This window comes from Amphiura filiformis, chromosome 5, assembly GCF_039555335.1.
Source record: "Amphiura filiformis chromosome 5, Afil_fr2py, whole genome shotgun sequence".
Taxonomy (NCBI): Eukaryota; Metazoa; Echinodermata; class Ophiuroidea; order Amphilepidida; family Amphiuridae; genus Amphiura; species Amphiura filiformis.
Window position 1 is genome coordinate 19464341 of NC_092632.1, and position 26603 is coordinate 19490943.

Here is a 26603-nt window from a genome sequence, read left to right on the forward strand (position 1 = left end):
ATTTGTGATGCTTAAGGCGAGATGTCACAAGACAATTCTCAAAAAAATATTTTGATATTAATCCGCGATGTTATAAGGCCTGCCGATTACGAGCTGATTAAAGTATAGTGAAGTAGTATTGAAACAAATTGTGCACCTCAAAATTAGTCTGATATTTTGCCTTTAATTGTCAGAGTAAATTGCGATATTCTCAGGTAGATTTTTATCAAGTTATTCATAATTTTGAAGCAAAAATGCCCAATCATAGAACACTTGTCTTGTCACATTACAGAAAATGTTCTAGAAACAGGTGGTTGATGTATGTATATGCAAATATAGTATTTCAATTTTATATATGATAGATAATCAATTTTAAACTGCCTTCATCTGCACACAGTCATAGATGGCTGAAAATGAGGCAAAAGAATGTAGATTGTTTTTAATGATATTTCATTTTCAAAGGGTGACTTTATTTGGAAGGTTGACATGTCAGTAGCTGTATTTATGCATGAATGACTGAGTTTGTGAGGAGTATATAAAATGTTTATAATGATAATATTAGCACATGGTGCTATATTGTATTTTGTTGCATGCAAAGTGTTTTTGTGTTATAAGACACTGCCATTGAAATGACATCCATTGGTGGACTGGCAATGGCACTGATATGGCAATTACCACATGGGCCGCACTCTGCTATGGGCTGGCCTATGTCCAAGGCCTTGCTAGAAGATAACTTTTGCCTTATGGGGCTTAGCTAGAGGGTGGATGTTGGGGTTAAAAGGTAAATAATAAGTGTTGTTGGCAAAGTTTTTCGCTCGTCTGCAAATTGCGGGGGGGGGGGCATGAGATGTTGTTTTGCCACAACAATTTGATTTAAAGTAGTTACTACATGTAATGAATTTATTGAATATGTTTTGGGTCCTCACCCCCAACATCCCACATAATTTGGGGTCAACAAAATTTCACAGATTTCAAGATCAATGGCCTGCTTGAGTACATTTCGCCATTGCCTGTTCAAAAATCCAGTCTGCCAGTCTGCCCTTGATTACAGCCACTTTGTTTAAGAACTGTAATACTATTGTATCTGTTAAGTTTAATGTTTTATTTAACAACTCAGTAGTCACCTATAAATCAGGAGTTCCTAACTATGCTTTGTTCAGATTATAATTGGCGCAGACTCATAGCATGGTGGATTGATATAGAATCATTAGAATGATGTGCACACTATTGGGTGCAGCACCTACACTAGTTAAATGTGTGACTGCAGCACATTTATATGAATTTATGGGAACATAAGTTGGGCAGTAACAAAACAAATAATTTGCACCAATTATAAGCCAAATAAAGTATAGTGGGTCATTGCACCACTAAATGGGGTTGCAGTTTCATGTCACATTGCAATAAAGGTGGAACATGTGATACAATTTACTATGGTGTCCCAAGAAGTTTGATTTTCAAGAAATTGGATAACATTCCAACCAAAAAAGGGCTGGTAACCCCTGCTATAACTTGATTGTTGTAATTCCATTGAATGGTGTAGATATATTGTTGATATTTGTAATTGATGTTCATATGGGATATCTATCTCCCAATGGTGCTTACATTTGAATTATCTTATGTACTGTAGGGTTAAAAATAAACACACACATTAAGGAACAAGTAGATATAGCCTATACTATATACTTTCTTAAGAGCAGCCCTGACAATATGGTTATCAATCAAAACATATAAAGAAATATTTAAAGCAAAAAAAATACACAATTGAAAATACTGTTTGCAATCAGGCCAAATAAGTTTGATCAAAAGGTTTGTTTTGGGTATTGTGACAATTCTGACAATTCTGAAAATAATCTTGACCCCAGTTTGATGAATAGTAACCACCAATATATCTTTTTTCTAAATTGAGATATTGCCAAATATAGCTGGTCAAATTAAGATGCTACTTGTGATCATATTTCCACCAATACCTTGGAATTTGTTTAATTATTTTAATTTAAAGCCATCATTGTGGGGTTTATATAGGTGGCCTTATCTCAAAAAGGTTGACAAGGGTGTATCATGTTTTTGCTTCTGAACTCATATGAACAAAGATGTTGATATTTAAAGTAATTATCTCAAATAATTACATGTCCAACATGCCAATAACTAACAACATGAATTGATGTTTAAAAGTTAACTTTAATGCTTTTTCATAATAATTCTACCCTTTAAGGCAGCTGTGTACTCTCAGACATGCATGTAGTAAAAGTACAATAACTTTGTAATTATTCGCGCAAGACATATAAAAGTATACATTTTTATAAAGGCAAGACATGAATGAATCTTAATATAAATATAGATTTGGTGTAAAAACAACAGTTATGAAGAAAATCCCAAAAGGTGATTTTTGGCAATATTTGTTCGGTACATCATAACAAAAAACACTCTTTCCAAAATATTTTATTTTGTTTTTATCTCAATCTTGAGGCTCCATTCCAAAAACGGTTTTTTTAGTTTTTTGATATTGGCCTTATTTTTCGAGATATTGACCATATAAGGCATCAAAATGAACTTTTTAAAATTCACAAACGCCTATTTGCACAAAATGATGCCTAAAATCGGAAATAGACCAAAATATAAAAAATGGGAAAACCGTTTCTTGAGTCGATCATGCTTCATACGATGATCATATTTGCTTACCTATAGATGCTGTATTTATTGAGTTATCGTGTACCTAAATCGTCCATTTTACCGAGAAAATGAACATTGAAATAATGGCCGTTGAAGTTTAAAGTGGTCACATTTTGCACTTTCATCGAATCTCACATGAGAATGCGGCAGTTTTGTTTTTCTACCTTACATTACATAAACATCGGGTTAATCCACGGCCCTTGAGAAGTTTGAGCGAAATCCATTCATAACTTGATATTTAAATCGGGAAAGAACTTGAAAACCCCACATTTTATCAGCTAAATGGAGCCATTTGACCACTAGGTTTTTGTGAAATCAGTGCTTCCGTGGTGTTTCCATAAGATGCGCCAGCGCATGCATGATAAGCGTCACAGCGTATGCGTAAGCGTATTTAGTGCGATACGCAACGCGATGCAAGTTATTCTTGCATGTACCCTGGCTGGTACAACAAAGATTTTCTTTCCTTTTCAATTTCAAACACGAGTGGAATAGTGAAATAAAATCCTTAAAATATTGCAGTTGGAGTTTACAAATCTGGATTTTCATTCCTTGTATTTATAAAAAATATAACAAAGTACAAACATATCAAAAAACTCAATTTCACGAAAGAAACAATGTCTATAGTACACAGCCGCGTTAAGTATATTTTATTAATATTACAGTTGTTTTAATTGATTAGTTACTTTGCTTGTGTAGGTAAAGCTACCAGTTAATTTGGCCAAAAAGTGTGTATGATTTAAAGATGTATTGGGGTAAATGCAATAGGGATACTGAGTAGTATGAGCAGTTGATTAGATGGACTAGACTAAAATTGTCAAAAGTTGTTAAATATATAATGTGCTTTACCATTCTGGTATGAAATATGAATGTGGTTCCCCCCGAAATTGTTATTGATAAAGTGCATAACCCAGTCCTTTGTTATGCAGTCTTGACATTTATCTGGAAAAATAATTGATGGCTATTTCTGGCTAAACAGAAGTGAATCGTGGCAGCAAAGGGTTATTCTAAATAATATACACTGATATGGTCACCAATTTGCTTGACTAGACTACATGCCTAAATGCTGTGTCTTAGGACACAGTAATCAACACATTTCTACTGAATTTGGTATAACACTGTAAACCTCACCCGCAGGTAGGCACTCTTTTAAAACACCCCTTTTGCATCTCATTTTCTTAACTTTTTCAACTTCACCCCTATTTTTAACAATTCATTAATTTTTTGCCCATAAATTATGCCCCTTTTTTTTATAAACCCATTTCTGATGGAAACATTTATGATACATTACTTTTATGCATATTTGCACAGATTGTTATTGCTAGAACTCAAAATTAAAATAAAGTAGAGTCTTGTAATAATATGCAATTGCTTGTTATCCTTATCCGGAAAGTTATGCATGTGATTCGTAAATGAAGAACACCCTTTTGTTTCAATTTTGTGCACTTGTGTTATGAAAAATAACATGTTTTTTTTTGTGTTTTGCAAATCGTGTTTCTTTATCTGAAAATGCCCCTTTATTTCACTATTTTGTTGAGCTTGCCTACCCGGAGATACATGTTGTGTAGGGAATGGTACTGTAAATCACTGGTATTTGAGTGTGTGTAGTGAGTTGGGATGTGTTAAATACAAGCCAAAAATTCATTTATTAATCCATGTAGCAAATGTTCAAAATTAACAAGTATTGTAGTTGATTGATTGCACTCAAAATCGAATCAATTCAAACCATCTATTTAGCATGTTAACCTATATTTTTATTTCAAAAGCTTCATAGTTGTAGAGATTTTATTGAATCAACTGAAATTCACAAAATGTTTCAATATGTATTCTTTATTTTAAAACAAACTGTACAATACAAGTTTAATTTCAATGTAGATATTTTATGTATAATTATGTATTTTAAATAAAATGAACTAATTTTACAAAATTTCAGTAGTTTGAGTTACTGAGTCTTCATCATTTCCATAGTAATATCATTGCCCATATTGAATGCGATTTTCAGATTAGGTCAACACATCCATAGAAAGTAAAAGGTTTCTAAAATGACGTTCACTCTAGAATTAACAAATGAACCCAACTTTGGACCATTGTGCCAATTATAATGTGTTTGCATATTAAACATGTGTTATAAGTTGGTTATTTAGGCACAAAGTTTATATTTGGAGTATTTTTTTGTCATTTGTGTCAATAGCATTGAAATTAATTGAGTTGAAAATGAAATGATTAAATTTTTTATTTGGAAGGGTAATGGTAAAGGTGCACACATTTTGCACACAAATTAAGATAATTTCAGAGTGAACCATCTTTTCAGTACTGCATATTATCACAAGTAGATATAATCCTACACTCTGCATAGGAAAGTGTAAGAACACGGTTGTCTTTCAGGTCACTGTTTATCCTTACAAAATAACCTTTGAGACTACACTGAAAATTGCAGCAAAAAGGTTATCTTTCCAGTTTCTGGATATCCCATAACTCCTAGATATCACTTAGAATGTGTAATGATATTAGTATCGAACACGCACAATGGGCTTTAAGATTTTACACACACTTTTGATCATTTTGAGGCATCATCGATACTTTCTTATACCACAATTCGACTGTTTCAAATTTTGCAACTTATATCCAAGTTGGCTCAATTGATAGCCAAAAAACATGCAAAATAATAATGTTCCAAAATAACATATGCCTAACACGCGTTCTAAATGATGATGATTCAGTACGCAAAATATGAGGATTCAGTGCGTAAAATCCCAGTGCAAAACGGCTATAATTGGCCGCGCGCTTAGAAAACAAAATAGCCTATAGGCCGAATGCAAAGCTATCAAGAAATGTTCAAGAAGCTGACCAAAAGTTTAAACGACACTTATATAGCAGAGATTATCAGGAACATGAAGGAAACAAACTAAGAAACAGAACAAAAAAGCAAAGCAAAAACAAAGCAAACAAAAAACAATGATGATTCAGTACGCAAACCGTAATTGCTATCTTCGGTAGATAGTCAAAATGATAATCATTAAAAAAATCATTAAACATAAGAAAAAACTATAGAGATATTAATTATTTTCTTTGTATACCCTAAATGCTATCTACAGATGATAGCAAGCAAAGGAAAAAAACATGCAAAATGATAATGTTCCAAAATAATATGCCTAACACGCGTTCTAGATCATGATGATAATTCAGTTCGCAAAATGTGAGGATTCAGTGCGTAAAATCCCGGTGCAAAACGGTTATAATTGGCCGCGCGCTTAGAATCAAATAACCAATAGGCCAAATGAAATGCTATAAAGAAATGTTAAAATGAAGAAGTTGACCAATATTTCAAACGGCACTTATATAGCAGAGATTATCAGGAACATGAAGTAAACAAAATAAGAAACAAAACAAAAAAGCAAATCAAAAACAAAACAAAACAAAATACAATGATGATTCAGTACGCAAAAAATTACCTGTTGTCTTATAAATCCGTCGTAATTGCTATCTTCGGTAGATAGTCAAAATGATAACCATTAAAAAAATCGTTAAATATAAAGAAAAAATTAGAGATATTAGTTATTTTCTTTGTATACCCTAAATGCTATCTACAGAAGATAGCAAGCAAAGCAAAAAACATGCAAAATGATAATGTTCCAAAATAACATATGCCTAACACGCGTTCTAGATGATGATGATTCAGTACGCAAAATATGAGGAGTCAGTGCGTAAAATCCCAGTGCAAAACGGCTATAATTGGCCGCGCGCTTAGAAAACAAAATAGCCTATAGGCCGAATGCAAAGCTATCAAGAAATGTTCAAGAAGCTGACCAAAAGTTTAAACGACACTTATATAGCAGAGATTATCAGGAACATGAAGGAAACAAAATAAGAAACAGAACAAAAAAGCAAAGCAAAAACAAAGCAAAATAATATGCCTAACACGCGTTCTAGATCATGATGATAATTCAGTTCGCAAAATGTGAGGATTCAGTGCGTAAAATCCCGGTGCAAAACGGTTATAATTGGCCGCGCGCTTAGAATCAAATAACCAATAGGCCAAATGAAATGCTATAAAGAAATGTTAAAATGAAGAAGTTGACCAATATTTCAAACGGCACTTATATAGCAGAGATTATCAGGAACATGAAGTAAACAAAATAAGAAACAAAACAAAAAGCAAATCAAAAACAAAACAAAACAAAATACAATGATGATTCAGAGATATTAGTTATTTTCTTTGTATATACCTAAATGCTATCTACAGAAGATAGCAAGCAAAGCAAAAAACATGCAAAATGATAATGTTCCAAAATAACATATGCCTAACACGCGTTCTAGATGATGATGATTCAGTACGCAAAATATGAGGAGTCAGTGCGTAAAATCCCAGTGCAAAACGGCTATAATTGGCCGCGCGCTTAGAAAACAAAATAGCCTATAAGCCGAATGCAAAGCTATCAAGAAATGTTCAAGAAGCTGACAAAAAGTTTAAACGACACTTATATAGCAGAGATTATCAGGAACATGAAGGAAACAAAATAAGAAACAGAACAAAAAAGCAAAGCAAAAACAAAGCAAACAAAAAACAATGATGATTCAGTACGCAAACCGTAATTGCTATCTTCGGTAGATAGTCAAAATGATAATCATTAAAAAAATCGTTAAACATAAGAAAAAACTAGAGATATTAATTATTTTCTTTGTATACCCTAAATGCTATCTACAGAAGATAGCAAGCAAAGCAAAAACATGCAAAATGATAATGTTCCAAAAAAATATGCCTAACACGCGTTCTAGATCATGATGATGATTCAGTTCGCAAAATGTGAGGATTCAGTGCGTAAAATCCCGGTGCAAAACGGTTATAATTGGCCGCGCGCTTAGATTCAAATAACCAATAGGCCGAATGAAACGCTATAAGGAAATGTTAAAATGAAGAAGCTGACCAAAAGATTAAACGACACTTATATAGCAGAGATTATCAGGAACATGAAGGAAACAAAATAAGAAACAGAACAAAAAAGCAAAGCAAAAACAAAGCAAACAAATAACAATGATGATTCAGTACGCAAACCGTAAATGCTATATTCGGTAGATAGTCAAAATGATAATCATTAAAAAAATCATTAAACATAAGAAAAAAACTAGAGATATTAATTATTTTCTTTGTATACCCTAAATGCTATCTACAGAAGATAGCAAGCAAAGCAAAAAACATGCAAAATGATAATGTTCCTAAAAAATATGCCTAACACGCGTTCTATACGATGATGATTCAGTACGCAAAATGTGAGGATTCAGTGCGCAAAATTAATTAAAATCCCGGTGCAAAACGGTTACAATTGGCCGCGCGCTTAGAATCAAATAACCAATAGGCCAAATGAAACGCTATACAGAAATGTTAAAATGTTTCAACGGCACTTATATAGCAGAGATTAACAGGAATATGAAGGAAAGAAATAAGAAACAAGGCAAAACAAACAAACAAACAAAAAAAGAAAAAAAAAAACGGAAAAAAAAACATCAACAAAAACAAGAAAGCAAAAAATCAAAACAAAACAAAACAAAATAAAATAAAATAAAAAACAACAAACAAAAAACAATAATGATTCGGTACGCAAGAAATTACCTTTTGTCTGATATAAGCCCGCCCTAATTGCTATCTTCAGTAGATAGTCAAAATAATAATAATTAAAAAAATCATTAAACATAAAGAAAAAAATATCGGTAGGCCCTATTAATTATTTTCTTTGTAGGACCTAAATGTAGATAGTCAAAACAAACAAACAAATCATTAAACATAAAGAAAATATACATATACAAAAAGATGTTTTAACAGATTCCGCTGCATGGATATATATAAGTAATTTCTTTCTTCAGAGGCCCTAAATGCTATCTTCAGAAGATAGCTAAAGTAAAAAACATAATATTCCATAAAACATTGCCTAATACGCGTTCTTGGCCGAATGCTAATCTATAAAGAAATACTAAAATGACAAAGCTGACCAAAATTTAAAGCGGCATTTAGGCCTTCATAGCAACGATTATCATGAACGTGAAAGAAAAAACTGCAAAACATGAATATTTTGAAAAACGACGATGATTCAGTACGCAAAAAAAATCATCTTTTGTCTTATATAAACCCGCCGTAATTGCTATCCTCAGAAAATAAACAGATAAACAACATTGTGAGTTAGAAAGAGGAATATTTACAATTCTCTGATATCCCAACAAAATAATCCTCAGCGTTGACTAGTGGTTCAGTATTTTGTGTGGATATCCGAGGATTGGAAAGACGACCTTGCTATGAATACACTTCCTAGTCCACAATGTCGTCTGCAGGTTATTATTGGAAATCTTACCTGGCTTTGACAACGCTGCTTAACTACATAGACAGTCAAGTGCCTCCGACAAGGGGGTGCGTTTACCCCGAGGTCTTACAAAGGGCCGTAAACAGTTAAAAAAATATGACTTAATAAGCAAAGAAAGGAGACCTCAGGGGCTCGTAAAAAGAAACGATACCATAATGGGCACATTTTATTTGGTCATTTAAAACGGGTATAATATAATTTCTTTTCTTTTTGGGGCCGGGACTCCTAAGACCCCGGACCTTAACACAGCCGGCCTATAGACATCACTGGGATTACGAAGTGTAATAGCAAGGTGCTCTTTCCAATTCTCGGGTATCCTGGCAAAATATAACTCATAGACAACACGGTGGATTATGAAGTGTAAAGCAATATAGGCGTTCCAATCCGTGAATATCCTCACAAAATAATCACGCAGGCAACGCTGTGGATAAATGGTGATATCAATAACACATACACATACCCACCCCATACGCACACCCACACACCCCGTACAACTACATATCCACACACCATCCACACACACCCCTATACCTCAACTCCCACCCCCTCCCCCGCCACACCCCCACACACATTTTCTACACTTTCCATGATTCAAGTGACTGCTGGTTCATTTACAAACTAAATTAAATCACCACCTCAATGATAGAAATATTTAATTAAAGCTACCAGGATATTTTGATCATTTCTGTCGATAAGCACTCTCTATCTTTTGATCGCTCCCAATGTTGATTAATCCACCAACGAGAGTCACATGCGATGCACTTATTTATACCATTACTCATTTTTATGGTGATGTAATGCTCATAGTTTTGAAATTTAGCCCTAATATGACTGGTGGGCATGCAAACACGGCCAAAATCAATCATTTTGGATTGACTCGAAAAGTCTGATCCTCAGTGTAATTCTTCTTGTCCTGATAGATGCGTAATCGTTGGTAATCAACTTTGGAATTGATAGAGATGCAATGCAGCCTTTAATAGTTCGAAACTGTATTTATATACAGTGGTCATTCTGCCGTGAGAGACATGCAACAAACACACGAAGATCATAAATTGTATACTTTTAGGTCTTCGTTTCAAAGAAAATATTTTGTGATCATTCAATAATTTATAATTTATTTAAATTTTAAGAAGGGGGTTTGACTGGCTGCAAAACTAAACCCATGCAGGATTATCGTTATTAGATTCTGGAGTTAAAAAGTGTAAAAGGGCGAACATTATAATTATTGTATCGTTTACTTATGTGCCGAATTTACAGAATCAAGGTTTTGAAATTGTGTGTTTTCATAAGGACGAATGTGAAGACTTGCAACATAAATTAATAATGGTATATCGAATTTATTATGCATGTTTGTGCCCAAAGACTTGCATTAAATAAGATTTATTATTTTCGCCCATATTCAGCTTATCATGCTCGATGGCTTATGTTTAATCTATAGTCAGCGACGACGGGAAGGGAGGAGTTTCATAAAACTCCACTGCAAAAATTAGATATGCAAAATTGTTCGATGCTTTTTAAATCCGAAGTCAATTTTAATATGTTACACGATTGTGTACATTTTTACGTACATTACTGAAACATCTTACGAATACCTCCGTTTGTGCTAAAGGCATATACTTACTATGTAAATACAGACAAATTCCATGAACTCTAGTAAACCTTTCACCCGTTTAGACACTGTCATTTTATACTTTGTTATGTTGCAGCTGATCTCAAAAGAAAATAAATTCACTTCTATTCTATACAGACCATTTTAATCTTTAATATATAGGTTTACAATAAGAAACATTTTTCTGAAAGAAAATCGTACTCTTGATAGCGAAACAAAACGACAATAAAACCGTGTTTTGGGCCAAAATAGGGTAAAATTGCACAATTTTCCGCGCTTCGCGCGCACTGGCCTATAAATTTGCAACCGTTACTTTCATTGGGGGATAACAAAAAAGTCTGAAATTGAAAACCATGTTCGTCCCCCCCCCCCCCTAAAATTTAATGCTTTCGCCGTCACTGAAAGTCTGAAAATCACACTATCAAAATGAGACGACTTAGCACTTCCAATCCATGGTTTCTAAAATTTAAATTAAATCGTCGAGTCGGAATAACATACGGTATACCATTATAGGTAAATAAAGTATGCAAATTGTTTTGCTCATTTGCTTATTTTCTTTTCTTTTAATGTTCTTAGTTAATACGTTAGGGCTCATTACATCTCATGTTAATCAAGACTGACATAATACCAGTGACCTTATATATACGACGAAGTCGACCGAATTAAAAGATTCACAATAATGCACGCAGCTAATAAATCCACGACTGTGATTATTAATAATATTATTAGAAAGTTCATATTGACCACAGAGCCGCAGGTTCAGATATATGACCAAACTGGCTCTCTGTCTAAAAATAATTTGAGCCTTGCTTTATTTGACTTGTCATTTTGTTTCTTGTAGATTCAGGCAATTTGACTTGTGACAACTTTCATTTTGAGGGCCAAAATATCAATTAAATTACTTTGTAACCAGAAGGGATATACTGTGGGAAGATCTACCTACTTGGATATACTTCCATGTAAACGATCGGACGGACGAACGCACTGCAAGCCTTAAAGCATAATTTTGCGTGCTGAAATTTAATATAATCTTGTTAAGTTGCCTCTGTGTGTGGAATCATTTTTTCGTCATTCTATTTCAGGCACTGGTAGTTTATGAACTGATACGCGGAATCAAAATAACAACACTTCTTGACGGTCCGAAGGGTGAATCCTCTGCAGGAGAATCAACTATATTGGTCTACAAGTTAATGAATATCGTTATAGATTACAAGGATTGGTAAACTTATACCAAAAGGAGGCAGAATTCAACCATTTCAGCATTATTAAGTGGATCGTATACCAGTGAGGAATTATAAGCTTTATCATTTAAGGCTCAATATGATAGTAAATTGATTCTATTTTTGGTCGGTACCAGACGACGCAAACGACTCGGAGCTACAGAACAGAAGTTGGTATCAAAAGACAAGGAGCGTTCTGGTGGTAGACAAAACCATTAAGGATGCAATTATTTTAGGCCTTTCTCCATGATGTGTATACTGATGGGGCAATGTTGTATTTGTTCATCAGATGCTGGGTTATGTAAAGACAAAACCGAGCAAACACAGAATGATGATGTTTCTGTTCAAAGCCAGTCTACACCAAGCAAACCAGCTAGTCAGCCTGCATTATCCATTAGCAGTAACAGCAATAAAGGTAAGCAGTAAGTCCTAGTCTGTATATGGATGTTTATTTTCTTTGTTTTTATGTTTGTTTATTTGTTTACCCTGTTGATGTACGCCTACAAGGTAATATGTTTACCAAATAAAACTTAATATTATAGACCTATTGTCCGATACTAAATGTATACATATTTGCAAATTCGCATATTACAATGGACAATAGGGTTAATAAATTAATTGTTTACCTGCAAAATGACCAGTGATCACAAACATGGGATCGTGTACATTTCAAATAAGAACCCAAATTAAAAGAAAAGTGTTCTTTTACAATAAAATCTAGTGGTTTAATGTAATAGTATAATGATAATGTATAATAATAAGTTTAGTTATACATAAAATATATCATGATATACGTTAACGGGAGTATAAAAAATAGATCGATTTATTTAATGCATGATTCTCTAGATTTTATGGGAGTTACGCGAGTTTCAATTGCGCATTTTAATGCAAAATAGTTCAAATGGGTATTATATATAGTTAACCAAAAATGTTGATAATTTTTCCATAATATTATAAAAGTTTAATAATTTAACACATATAATAATTTAAGCATAATTTAACACAGGCACATTAAACATATTACTTTGCGAGCCTTTGTGTTACCATGTTGCTATCTCACACATTTATCAAACAATTGGCAAACAAACAAACAACATATGTATTTATGCATATAAAAACATATTTAATAATAATACCAATAATTAATTTGGGTAAAATTTATTTGAATTTGACTTCAGATAAGCACCCATTCATGGTCAGTAGACAGTGAAAAATGCCACTCCCTAAGTTGATAATATTGATTATAATCTGTGCTGAAATCCCTTAATATTAACCTTAATGAGATTTTAATAGAAAACTCATTTGAAGTATCCCCCAATGAACTGAACCAGACAAACATAATGAAAGGTAAGGCTGCTTTCAATCCATGTAATATTCACCTGACATGCATGGAAAGAATCTATCATACATATATCTGGTTTCCAAAACAATATTTCAAAATATCACCAGTGAAATAATATTACTAAACTATGTTTTTGTAAGAGTATAATGTACAGCTCAGGTAGTGCCGTTGGGCTTGCGTTTCATATTTCGTGCCGCTCCCTTACTCGTACTTTTATATATAGCTCTGATTCTGATTAAGATCGCCCAAATCGTGTCGGCATATTTGTTAGAACGAAAGCCGATGATGAATTCAGGCTAGGGATGCATTTGGATGGAATCTGTATGGTAATCGAAATAATAAGATCTACTCTATGAATTAATTCTCGAAATTCTCCTCTTGCCTTCGGTATACCCAAAAAGAACATTCAGCATTGCTATAAGCGTATATAATGTGTAGCCATGGACAGGTAAAAATACATTTACCGTCAGGCCCGCAGCCAGGATTTTGGTATGTTGGTAGAGGTTCCAAATGTCTAAAATGTGAACCCTTTTCGCAAACCAAATCGCTTATGGACTTAACCCCTATCATGACTGTGAACAGTTCATTTTAAAAAATGGTATCTTTGTCAATTTTCCTTTCTAATTCGGACCTTGGGTGCATTAAAAATGTACCTTGAAAATGGACATGTTTGACGAAGGCCCTTGATCAAGGCCCCTGGCTAAGGGCCTGTATGGATACAGTGCTGGTAACAGATGGCTACAGTGCTCATTTCCAAATGGTTTAATTATGTGTGCTTCAGTTATTTTCAGATACCACCTGACGGTCCTGACCTATGTTGAAAGCCCAGGATAAAAGCTAAATCACTGAAAATAGTTATTATATTTGTCTTAATAATCTATAATAATCATATGATACAGTACACGATGAAATCACAAGTGTTCACGTCCAAGACGTCTCATATAAACTGGGCTCAAAGGGATAATAATTTTCACATGATGGTCATATCTCAAAAATCTGTCCATCAAAATGAACCAAAGTTACACACACCCAGGATTACTTCAATACTCTACTCTAATGACATGTCAATATCTAAATGGTTACCTTACTGACACAACTGTAAAACGCACTGGTATGAAACCGCTTGCTGTATCACATGTCACAGAGTGGACATTTCGGCAACATGAAGTTTAAAGAACGTGACGAAGTCAAAACAAATTGAAATGAAGGTAATGTCATTCACCCAAACACAGTCATCAATGATGCGTGTGTCCATCATGTGCTTGGAAACATTCAGTCAGTGCATCTGCGTTCGTTGGGTACGAATGTTATTTTTGTGAGGCAATCCTGAGACAGGAAAGTCCACATTGATGTTACGATTGCTTTACATATAGGCCTACACATCAAATGGGCGGCTGTGACATGTGGTCCATGAAGCTGTTCCATGTCAGTGCATTTTGCTGTTGTTGTATAAGTTGGGCAACTGCTTGGTTACTAACATGTGTTTAGAATCGAGTATTGAAGTAATAATTTTGGTTCATTTTGATGGACAGGATTTCAAGATATGATCTTGTGATAAATTATAAGTTTCTTTTGAGCCCAGTATATAGTTCATAAAATAGTTCATAAAATAGCGTGGATGAGCATTAATTAACTCATCATAGCTAAATTCAAGTTTTATGATCAACTAATAAAAATAAATCATTTCCCGCATTTCTAAAATGTTACTGTGTATCAGCAGCACGGATTTGAGTACAACTTTATCCCCTTTTGAATTTGAAAAAGGGAGGGAACTTTCCTAGAAAAAAGAACCATTTTTATGATACTACGCAGCGCAGCTTTTGCGTCAATTTCAGGTCCAAGTCAATTTAAAAATTAAATTGGTAGCTGGCGAATCTTTCTGTAAAAAGGAAATGAAACGCGTGCCTATCATCTCGTTCTTCGCGTGCGAGGTGTTAATTTTAACACGTAGAAAATGAAAAGGCAATTTGCCACACGCCAACAAAGGTATCATTCGGTTATTAAAATAAACGTGTGCATTATATAGTAATGGATTTGAGCTATAATCCGTTATAATGTGATATCAGCACGTATCCCAACAATCTCTTGGCCCCCAAGGTATGTTACTCATGGATGCGTTCGTTTTCAACTTCAAAATGGCTAAATCTTTCAGTCAAAATGAGTAAATCTTTCACAAGTAAAAACATAGCAATAGAGTATTGTTGTAAGTTATCAAACATTTAGCCTGTTGTTAAAAATTCACATTTTTATAGTGTGATATAGTCTATACATATTAATAAACTATTTCGAATTCCCTTTTCCCAGATCGAATTCCCGTTTTTGTTCATTCTGCGTTGAAAAGGCTGTCGAAATCTAGATTATAAATTTCTGATTTGCCACGTACACTGATTGGAATATAAGTATTGGTTAATTTACTGATCTAGAATAAGCACATTATATATTATATTATTACAAAGTCCAGTATGTTCAATGTTAACTTTTGTTCACCATTGTTCCTGAAAAAAATACCAAACTTAATATCTTATCAAATGATATGTTTCAAAGTAAGCATATGCAGAATCACATTTCCGGTAAATTAATTACTCAAAAGGAGTGACTTTCATTAAATATTTTCGCGATTAAATATTCAGTGCTGGGAAAGATTGATTTTCATTGTTTTTATTGATTGCGTGAAGCTATAGAAACAAATCCTTTAAAAAAGATTGAAAATATTCACTGCAAAAAGTTCGGTAATATGCAATACCATTTGACAGTATATTAAAAGAGTAACACTTGATTGGATGATGACCAGTCTAAACAAGAAGAGTATAAATTAAGAAATTCAATTCAATGAATTTTTCAGCATGTTCAACGTATTTAGATTGAATGATTCCAAACATTAACCGTTAAACTAATGGAATAATTCAATCGGACATTTTGAAAAAGAAGATTTTGAAAAATAGGGATTAACAGCGAGTATAACAGATTAGTATGAAATCAGCTAAGTCTGAATATTTCAATTCTTGGTCCTTATCCATGTTATCAGCGTACGGCTTTCTTTTTTCGGGGGACACAATTTAGACAAGCAGTATGATTATTTCATTATAATTCATCATAACTATATTTCAGATGTACCTGAATCAGCCGCACCAGTGAGACCAACAGATCTTAACCTGAATGTTGAAGACAAGATCATTAAAGAAGAGGATGAGAATAGTGATGCGGAGCATGAGATGACGCAGTTGAGTGTAGGAATACAGACTGGTGAAGATGAGACGCCTTTGACAGATTGTACTGTTATATCTTGTGTTTCTCGTGGTGCCTCTTGTACACCGTCTGAGATCAGGAGAGTCATGCAGGTGAGTTGATAGATTGTACCGTTATATCTTGTGTTTCTCGTGGTGCTTCTTGTACACCGTCTGAGATCAGGAGAGTCATGCAGGTGAGTTGACAGATTGTACTGTTATATCTTGTGTTTCTCGTGGTGCCTCTTGTACACCGTCTGAGATCAGGAGAGTCATGCAGGTGAGTTGACAGATTGTACTGTTATATCTTGTGTTTCTCGTGGTGCCTCTTGTACACCGTCTGAGATCAGGAGAGTCATGCAGGTGAGTTGATAGATTGTACCGTTATATCTTGTGTTTCTCGTGGTGTTTCTTGTACACCGTCTGAGATCAGGAGAGTCATGCAGGTGAGTTGATAGATTGTACCGTTATATCTTGTGTTTCTCGTGGTGCTTCTTGTACACCGTCTGAGATCAGGAGAGTCATGCAGGTGAGTTGACAGATTGTACTGTTATATCTTGTGTTTCTCGTGGTGCCTCTTGTACACCGTCTGAGATCAGGAGAGTCATGCAGGTGAGTTGATAGATTGTACCGTTATATCTTGTGTTTCTCGTGGTGCTTCTTGTACACCGTCTGAGATCAGGAGAGTCATGCAGGTGAGTTGATAGATTGTACTGTTATATCTTGTGTTTCTCGTGGTGCCTCTTGTACACCGTCTGAGATAAGGAGAGTCATGCAGGTGAGTTGATAGATTGTACCGTTATATCTTGTGTTTCTCGTGGTGCCTCTTGTACACCGTCTGAGATCAGGAGAGTCATGCAGGTGAGTTGATGCATTTTACTTGTATATACATTTCAATCACAAAGCCTGGTGTACATTTTGTAAAACTCAACTTATGCCTCAGCCTCAGGAACCAGTGCCTCAGGAGTCAGAATTATAAGGCCGACTCGCCACTATTGTTTCAGGGTTAGTTACGTTTAGGGTTGTTCATTGGTTAAGATTAGTATTGACTATTAGGCTAGAGGGTTAAAATTAGACTGATTGGGGTTAGATTGTAGGGTAGGGTTAGGATTGAGCATTGGCTGTGGCCGGAGCTAGATTTCAAGAACTCAAAAAAAAGTTGTACTTGAATGTCGTACGCGTTGTCCTTTTTGCTGAACTTTGTGCATGCAGGTAAATGAAATTTATGCTGCTCACCCAGTCAATCAGATAAAAAAACCTCACTATTCGGGAAAAAAAATGCAAATTTTTCATATCTTTGTCCCCTGCACTAGATATCACTCCCCTATTACCCCCTCCCCCGAAAAAAAAAATCCTGGTGATGGCATTGAGGTTCACATCTTTTTGACACACTGTATCGGTATATATATATCTGTTCATATGGAAAGGTCAATTAATTTCTTAATTTGATCAAGAACATGATGAAGGCATGGGCTAAATCCTATTAAATAAATCGGCACTATATGTGATGCATATCGTCTTCTCATTCCCCAATGGTTTTCTGTGTGCTACATTTATTTTCAGATACCACCGATGATAAGACCTGTAAGCAGTATGGAGTTTTCAAGTGCAACTGAGGAATTGCTAAGTCCAACGAAAATACATGGATGGGGACACCATCATAAACGAATTTCTAAAAAGCTCAAGAAACGAACGGATGATACGCCTAAAGAGGGAGGAAAACTCAAGAAACAGGTTGATGCTCCTGAGAAGGAAGGAAAACACAGACATAAAACTAATCACTCACGCTCTAAGCATAGGCGACATGGGGAAAGTGCAATTGACAATAATGGCAGACGTAAACATGGTTCAAACTCAAAACGCAAGAAAAAAAGCAAACGAGCACGACCCGAGTCGAAGGCAGGACCTGTTTATCTCACTGACATTCCTGCTTATCGTGTTCCCTCAATTGCTGTTTTATAGCAATTTGGACATTTTGATGGATGGAGGTATATTCCTTTCAAATTTCAAAAGTCAAACTTTTGACGGACTTAGTGAAACTGCACATCGGTTGCGATGGGTTTACAACAGAGCTTTGCTAGTCAGTGGTGTCGAAAATCCTGAAAATATCTTCAAAAATTTACTTTGCATATTCTTTTGCACATAATTATCTCAGAAAATTTACTGGATTCATGGAATTTCATGAAGACTGGCATCTATGTGTAACCTATAAAGTTAGCTCCTGACATCTAAGTGATGTTTGATTTGTGCAATTTGGGATTGAATCTGTTATTCTACACAACCACTCCTACAAAAAGGAAGATGTATACTACATTGATAGACTGTTTTCATATTTCAGTTAAACACCCCTCGAACCTTAAGAACTATTCAATTGTAAGTGCAAAGTACCCAAGTGTTTAGAACATAGTTCTATGAATTAGACCAATCTTTTTAAGTTGCTTATTGGTCAAAAACATTTATATAAACTTTCAAATATACTTGTAGGCTTAAATGAAAATGACACAAGCATGCACACTGCATTCTTTGCACCACATCTTTCAAACAAAAAGAGTGATGTTTCTGATAAATGCTTTTATAATTTAAATGTGGACTACATTTTCTAGAACTAAATCTAGCACTCGGGTACTTTCAACATTGCAGTCTTCAGTTTGAACTCTCTGAGGTCTTGTACAGCATTTAAAATGTGCTACTCTGACAATGCTACCGTCTATAAGAAAAAAGTGGTATTGAACTATAAAGCAACACTTATAATGTAACTCTAGATTATATTAAAGTTATTCTCTGATCAAGACAGCCCATTTGGGAATTTCTTATGTGCATTGCCAGGAATCTACCACTGAATCCAATTGAACATGCAGTTCTGTGGATCTTGAAATTTGTTCCCATGGTTATTTTATATATTCTGTAATTCAATTCCCCAAAACCATTGTGTGGAATTATATAAACAAGTATTCTTGGAAAATACTCATAATTTATAAAAAGTTATATCATAAAACAGGTGTTATCAGTACATTTATATACAATTATCATCAAATATGAAAGATCAGTGTTTATCCACTTATCTTTGATTTGTAGATGTTTCCAGATGACATGTCTGTACTGAAAGTTACAAAGAATCAAAACTTTAATTTCGTCACCCTCATAACCAAACTGCCTAAGTCATTACTATATGTTTCTCATTTGCAATTTTGATTTTCTGAGTAATAAACCCATAATTAATCAAATTTCCAGCCGCATTCTTCATTAACTTGTGGAATATATCAAAAGAGATGTATTCCACAAGTTAATGAAGAATTCGGCTGGAAATTTGATTAATTATAGGTTTATTACTCAGAGAATCAAAAATTGCAAATGAGAAACATGCAATAATGACTTAGGCAGTTTGGTTATGAGGGTGACGATTTCATATGCTATTATCATATTTATATGTTGTCCTGGGAATTTACTTGAAGTCGTCTAAAGCATTTCATCTATTGAGAATCGCTAGCAATGACTATTCCACTTGAAATCCATACACTTCCTATGGAAGACATGTTCTTAATCTCTCACACAGGGGGTGTAGATTTAGAATGGAGTCACCAATTGAGGTAACCCCATTAGAATTTCACGCTCCCTGTGTACAAGATTAAGTTAAATGTCTGTCATAAGGTATGTATATGGATTTCAACTGGAATATCCCAATCTTTGTCCAATTTGCCTTGAAGTCAAAAATATTTGGCCAACTCATTGAGGATGTGGTTTACACTATTAACTATAGGCATATGGCCATGAAAAGGTGAAGATAACTTGGGTAATGAGCTCCTGGTTTCTTTCTATTTCTTTGCACTGGCAAATAAAGTTTGCTAAAAAAACAAACTAAAACAGTACTATAGCAGATTCAACCCATCGTGGGATGTTTTTCAAACAAATCCAGGCTAAAGGCGATCATGCTATGCATGACTGGCAGATGATTGACCGGCAGCCTGGTTTTGTTGAGAAAACGTCCCACGATGGGTTGAATCCGCTATAAATGACCAGCAGGGGAGCATTGGATGGATGTACACCAAGGAAAAAATATTAAAAACTGTTTAATATGTGAAACATCCAAAATTTAGGTCAAAAAGACAAAACCAATCTTTCAGGAAGGGATGTTTCTATGTTCCCAAAAGGTTGGTTGTTTTGTCCTTTTTAACCTTAATTTGGATAATGTTTGTGACATATTTCAAGTCTACTGGTCTATCCAATGCTGGCAAAAAGGTAACAAAATTCATGATGCAATACATGTTCTCACATAAAGAACCATTTGATCATTTTTGTGCTCATTTTACGAATACATTTTGGGTTTGAACCTACAATCATTTTCAATCATGTAATTGTGTTTGTACCAATACAATGTATAAACTTCAAGGAGTGCACTATAGTCCATATTTACTTGAATAAAATAATAGAATAAGGCATCAACTTTTCTCTTAATCACTCAGCTTGTTATTTTTATTCAACAATAGTGATCATACAATTTGATTAAAATATTTGCAATTTCTGCATATTCAAATTCACACATCTATGATGAAGAAGCACCTTGTCTTGACACAAATCTACACAGCAATTGCTGCATTGTAAGTATTTTCCTGGTCTTAGTTAATGTGTACAACAAGTTTACTGAGACATCAGTGTTGCCTGAATCTTGTGATGATCTAATTAACACCCTTGAAACAACTTGTCTAGATTCAAGCTGTCTAAACACACCTGTTACCCACATATTCCATTGAATTGGGTCAAAATTCACAGGTCTGCTCCAAGATTTGATGAGTTTTGACTTTGTTGTAAAACTATAATGGATTGAATCATTGTTTGCCAGGCAAATTTCATCACATAATTTATGAATTTTAAAAGTACCCCTCATAAGAACCAACTCCTATTAGGTCAATCATGGTACATGCAAGATTCAAAGAAAGTTACTTTAATTGACCCATAAGTCTATGAGCAAATAACATAGGCCTACATACATTATTCTTTATTCATTTTTGTGCATCTCATATTTTTATACAACATGTACAAGAACATATGATGAAAAATACAATCTGGTGTCCTAAAAATGTAGTAAGGCTCTTTTGAACTGAGCTCATGTCCCTAAGTAAACTATTTATTAGGTGATTATCTGAGACTGACCATAACTGTTAAGAACAGCAATATTGATTCATCATTCAACTTCCTTCAAACTAGTTACAGGAAAGTTGAAAAAGTCCCTTTTGCAAATGTTAGAATGATTTGGATATATGTATACTGTTATCTTAGCATGGTTGTAACAACATGAGCCATAAGAAATAGATTTTGCCATCCACATAATAAGATTACTTCCAACATGGTTGACCTAGACCTTTCAAAGCAATGGCACAACCAATATGCAATATGCAGATTTGTTATTAGGAATTCACCTATAGAATACACAAGTGTTATGATTTATAACTAAACACCTCAAATCAAATAGTTGTAAACAATTTCCAAGTGGAATTATCAATATGGATATTCCCAAAGTGTTTTTTTTTAAAGAAAAAATATGATACCCATAAGCCCTCAACTCTGTCACAATGTTCAAATGAATGCCTCACAAAATATCAATATGAACGGAACCTAGTGTAGATTTGGGTATAATACCATTTATGTTTACTAAATGCTCTCAAAATGATCATGACTCATTCTGAAGTTGTATTTCAATATCAACATGATTGCTTGAAAAAGAGTATTGGGCATCAAACTACAATGTTAATTAATATGATCTGCAAAATATTTGAACAAAGTCATGTCATTCCATGATATTCTATCCATCAAACACTAATCATTTGAAAGCAGCCTACTGAAGTTATTATTGTCAAGCCATACAAACTTACTATTTTCTCAGCTTAAATATCATTTATTACATTATTATTTGTGACATATTCCAACGAAATATACCTTAAGTGTATTTTTCAAAAAATGAGATTTACTAATTTGCACAACAAATTGACAATTGGCTTTTTAATGATTGCTTTTGAAAATTGAAGGTTTTGTTTTAAGTTATGATGAAGTTAGCCAATATTTATTATGTTTTCTTTAGAAGTTGCCAAGCTGACTTTTAGACACATTTTGTTGGAATGGGTCACATTTATCATTTTATGGTAATCCCCAAATGATTTCCTCTTTCATATCCTTCTTATGTGTCTTCTTCTTTTCAACCAAGCTGCACTCCACAAAAATGTTACAATTGGGCACACACATATCTATATACATCATGATGTATTTCATACTCAAGTCTTATAAGTTCTCCTTGTGCTATGTGTTACCTCTTCACATATGAACCATTTGAAATACATAGCTTGGCAAAGTTTTGAGCAAGATAATCTGTGTAGTTTTCCTGCATAGTATCTCTATCCATCACGTACAAATATCCTCCCAGCATAGATGTAAGCCAACTAGCTGTAAATATAAAAGAAAAGTACAGCATAGGTTAATATTCATGACTTAATTTTACAGCCTGCAGAGGAAAAAAATTCAAATTTGGAAGATATCAATTATTATGTTGGTAGTGTCCTAAGCAACAACCTATAAAAAGACTCATGTGCATGAGGGTGGGCCTTCCCACCCATAGGGGTTTTTCACATCCAGAGTCATCCCCAGTTGTTACCACTTTCACAACTAGGACCTTTAGGCGTAAGGTAGAAATCCCTGTTTCGGCAAAACTGAAAAAAATATCAGCTAAAAGCCTCTGGTCAGGCGGTAACAAACTTGGACTTCTGTGTTTTTGTCCACAGTTGGCCAATAATTGTCCCTGGTTGACACATTGTGCTTGCTTACAGAGGTGTGTGTAGCATGTGTGTGTTAGAAAAGATAAACACAAATCTGTTCTTGGGTGTGCTGGTGGGGGTTGTGTGCGTTTTCACCTACAAACGAGGACACCCACTTGACATTTCACTTATAAACTACAGACACACACAAAAAGCGAGGGCGTCCTCGTTTTTAACGCTTGCAGAGGGCGCTATACAGCTCAAAATTGCATAGGGGGGTAGGTCCCCAATGCCGGTAATATGTCGAGGTCCTCGGTTAGTCGATTAGTTGTCATGTTTTCACACAAAAGTCCACGATTAGAATGTGAAAATTCAAATGTATAAGGTCCTCGGTTTTACTGTGAAAAGTTAGGTGTCCTCGTTTGGCGGTGGACACAGGGGGTGGGGGTGTACGTGTGGGTGTATCGTGTGTGGTGTGCGTGTATCTTTATTTCTTTTAGTTTCAACAAATACAGTGGCTAAATGTAATTGGCATTTGAGTATAGCTATACACATAGTATAACCTCAATATTGGATTCAAAATTAGTACCTGCAATAGTAACACACACCCAAGGTTTCATTTAATGAGGTTTCAAAGTATATTAGCATTTTCATATTTCAACTCAGTAGCATTCCAGACATGATCCAACATTATTGACTTTGGTACTGATTATATTCACATAGTTGGTTCAGGTTCACTTAACAAAATGTAGCTTTATTTGACATTTTCATACCAAGCCTATAATGAAACCATCCATGTACATCCATCCAGGGTCATAGTCATACAAACCTTCATCCATTGTAATGAACCAGAGATTACAATATATGCAAAGCTGACTGAGTCATGGCTAATTATTAGACCAAGTGTAACAGTACTTTTTTGGTGACACACTGAATGCCTCAGGGCAGCTTTGTGATTTCATATTAGTAGTTTAATTTATTGGATTTAATTGAACATAATTGAATATTACATCCAATATCAAATAAGTGGCTTATCCACTGTACCACATGTTTTTAATTATTATTCATGAGGAGTTTCTGGGATGATTGTAACAACGAGATGAAAGAAGGAAAAGTTTAATACCTATGCCTAAAGCTTATAACTTGAACACACAAGGTGGTATGAAGCACAGAGTTGTTTATTGGGAAAATTGAAAAAAAGTAAAAAGCTAAAAGGAACCGGAAACAAAACTGTTTGCGATTGCCATATTCAATATGGTAGTGACATTTATTTAGACCAAACAAGTGAAATGAAACCTTTCCAAAAGAGATTCAAACTACACAAATTTGATGTTAATTAATCCCCTTCTAGGCTTTGCTATAAACTAAATTTTTACTTCATATTAAATATTATTTTCCCACATACATGTACCATATTTTTTCTAGTATTAACCCACCCCTTCAAATAAATGCTCCCGCCATTTTTTCAACCGAACTGTTTCATAAATGCTGTCCACATACCATACAGTAAAATACCATACAGTACCCATATTTTCAAATGATGCCATTTCTAATTTCAAGATATCCATGAGTGCAGGCATTGTTATCCAGAGTGTTTACAGTATGTGCAGAAATTCCCCATTGTTTGTGGAGCACCATGGCACTGCCAGGCAGTACTTACAATGTTTTTAATGGGAATCATCATTGTAATGAAGATCTTTAATTAATGCACCCTTTTGGGAAATGCAACACCCGGGGCATTAATTAGAGACAACATGGTATATCCCAATATTTCCCACCTGAACAGGACACAGGTATTTCCCAGTTAATTGCCAACCCTGCTCTGTAAATTCTGTTTTAAGTCCTTATTGCATTTATTACTCACCCTGTTATCCTATTTGATGGATTTGATCTTCTTGGCTTCTCTAAACAACACTACTTCTTTTACTGCAATAAAAGATACAACATAGTAAGTCAATTTTTAACACTTTCTGTACAACATAATGGGAATATACCCTTCCCTGCCCATAGCAGCCATAGCATGAACACTGAACAGCCACCTTGGATGTGCAGTCAAGGTGAATTAGAAAAAAAAGGAAAATCAGTTGAAATGTTTATCAAGTAATTGTAGTATATCTTTTCCCTCACTCACATCTCCAAGATGGACACCATGGGCTTGAGCAAGGAGTGTTTTTTTCTTTTCTGTTGGTGATTGAACAAAGGAAGTGTTATCCTAATTTAAATAACAGATGACACACTATTCTGTGCATTACACATGTTAATCAAATGAAAACTTCAACAGACACATCACATGGAATTTTATATTGAAACTACCAGTGACGGCACCAGGAATTTTGTTGGGGGACATTGAGGGAAAAAGTGAATTTCAGGGGAAGAATCAACACATTTTGCACAAAATTGCTGGAAAAAGTGGAAATCTTGTGGTTTTTGCCTTAAAAATGGGAGGGGGCAACCCCCCTAGTGCCGCCACTGGCAACTACTTCTACTTTTATATTCTAATGCTGTGTGTGGAATATGTGTCAGATATTCACACCTGATTCTCATGTTATGTGCAGAACATGATTGCGTAATTTGAATCTACCCTTGATGCGAATCCAACATGATGTTAACTCAACTTGAGACTAGACAGACTATAGCAAGGTCACAGTTGACTTACCATATTTGTCATATGCTTTGATCACCATCTTATCATCAGCTCGTAGTTTTGCTCTGACCAGCTTTTGACCTGTTCCTGCTGCGCTTTGCAATAATACAAGCACTCGTCTGAAAGAAACAAGATGAAACTATGAGTACATTTATATAAACACACAGACAATGCTGAAAATCAAGTGTGATTTTTGTAGCCAAAGTGTACTGTCACATATTTTATTTTACTTTAATACTGTATTCAACCTAATTAGCACCTCTCCTCTAATAAGTGCCCAAGAGAATTTGTCAAATTACATCTATCAAAGTACCCCTTTATCAATGCACAATTAAATTTCATAAAATGTCATTAGAAATAAAAATATGATCTAAAACTTCCAGCTTTGGATTATGATATGTTGAATTTAGATCTATTTTAAATTTTAATGTGTGTAAACTAAAAATTCACAATTATTATTTTGTGATTTTAAACTGCCCCAGCCCCTTCCTCATCCACACATGATGCCAAATTTTCTGTACGACCAATTTTGTTTTACTTCTAATCTCCACAATTTGTTTGCCAAATAAACCTCTACAACATAGTAGGAAGGATTCCAACTAAAAATGGCTTCTGATCAGTCCAGATCAGTAGATCTCAAGATCACTTTACAGCGGTTTTTGTGATCGGCCTGTTTTACAAATAAAAAGAATTGTACTTACTTGCTCTTTGCAACTGTAAAAACAAAGAAAAGATAGAGATAATTTGTTAATTTTCTATCAGACAACAAAGTTTACAGGAGGTTGGATACTGCTTTGACATGGTAAGTACATTTTAATAAACATGTGA

The 26603-nt window shown here is 34.5% G+C and overlaps 1 protein-coding gene and 1 long non-coding RNA gene across 2 annotated transcripts; one reads left to right on the plus strand and one right to left on the minus strand.

Annotated features, from left to right (window-relative positions):
- Positions 1–11363: 11363 nt before the first annotated feature.
- On the plus strand, positions 11364–18687 carry LOC140152772 (uncharacterized). Its single transcript, XM_072175263.1, has 3 exons — positions 11364–12240; positions 16276–16505; positions 17955–18687. Exons 1-3 carry the CDS (start codon positions 12072–12074, stop codon positions 18351–18353), a joined length of 798 nt encoding a protein of 265 aa, XP_072031364.1. The 5' UTR covers positions 11364–12071; the 3' UTR covers positions 18354–18687.
- Positions 18688–20745: 2058 nt separating this feature from the next.
- On the minus strand, positions 20746–26603 carry LOC140152773 (uncharacterized). The gene is made up of 4 exons (XR_011859046.1): positions 26477–26603; positions 25788–25894; positions 24996–25057; positions 20746–22823 (listed from the first exon to the last, which is right to left on the minus strand). It is a non-coding gene; the product is annotated as an uncharacterized lncRNA (long non-coding RNA).

Bases quoted from the DNA above. Each gene is read 5' to 3' on its own strand.
- LOC140152772 (XM_072175263.1), top strand. From the start codon at position 12,072: ATGATGTGTATACTGATGGGGCAATGTTGTATTTGTTCATCAGATGCT. The intron at 12,241-16,275 runs GTAAGCAGTAAG...ACTATATTTCAG, and splicing joins TAGCAGTAACAGCAATAAAG to ATGTACCTGAATCAGCCGCA. The intron at 16,506-17,954 runs GTGAGTTGATAG...ATTTATTTTCAG, and splicing joins AGATCAGGAGAGTCATGCAG to ATACCACCGATGATAAGACC.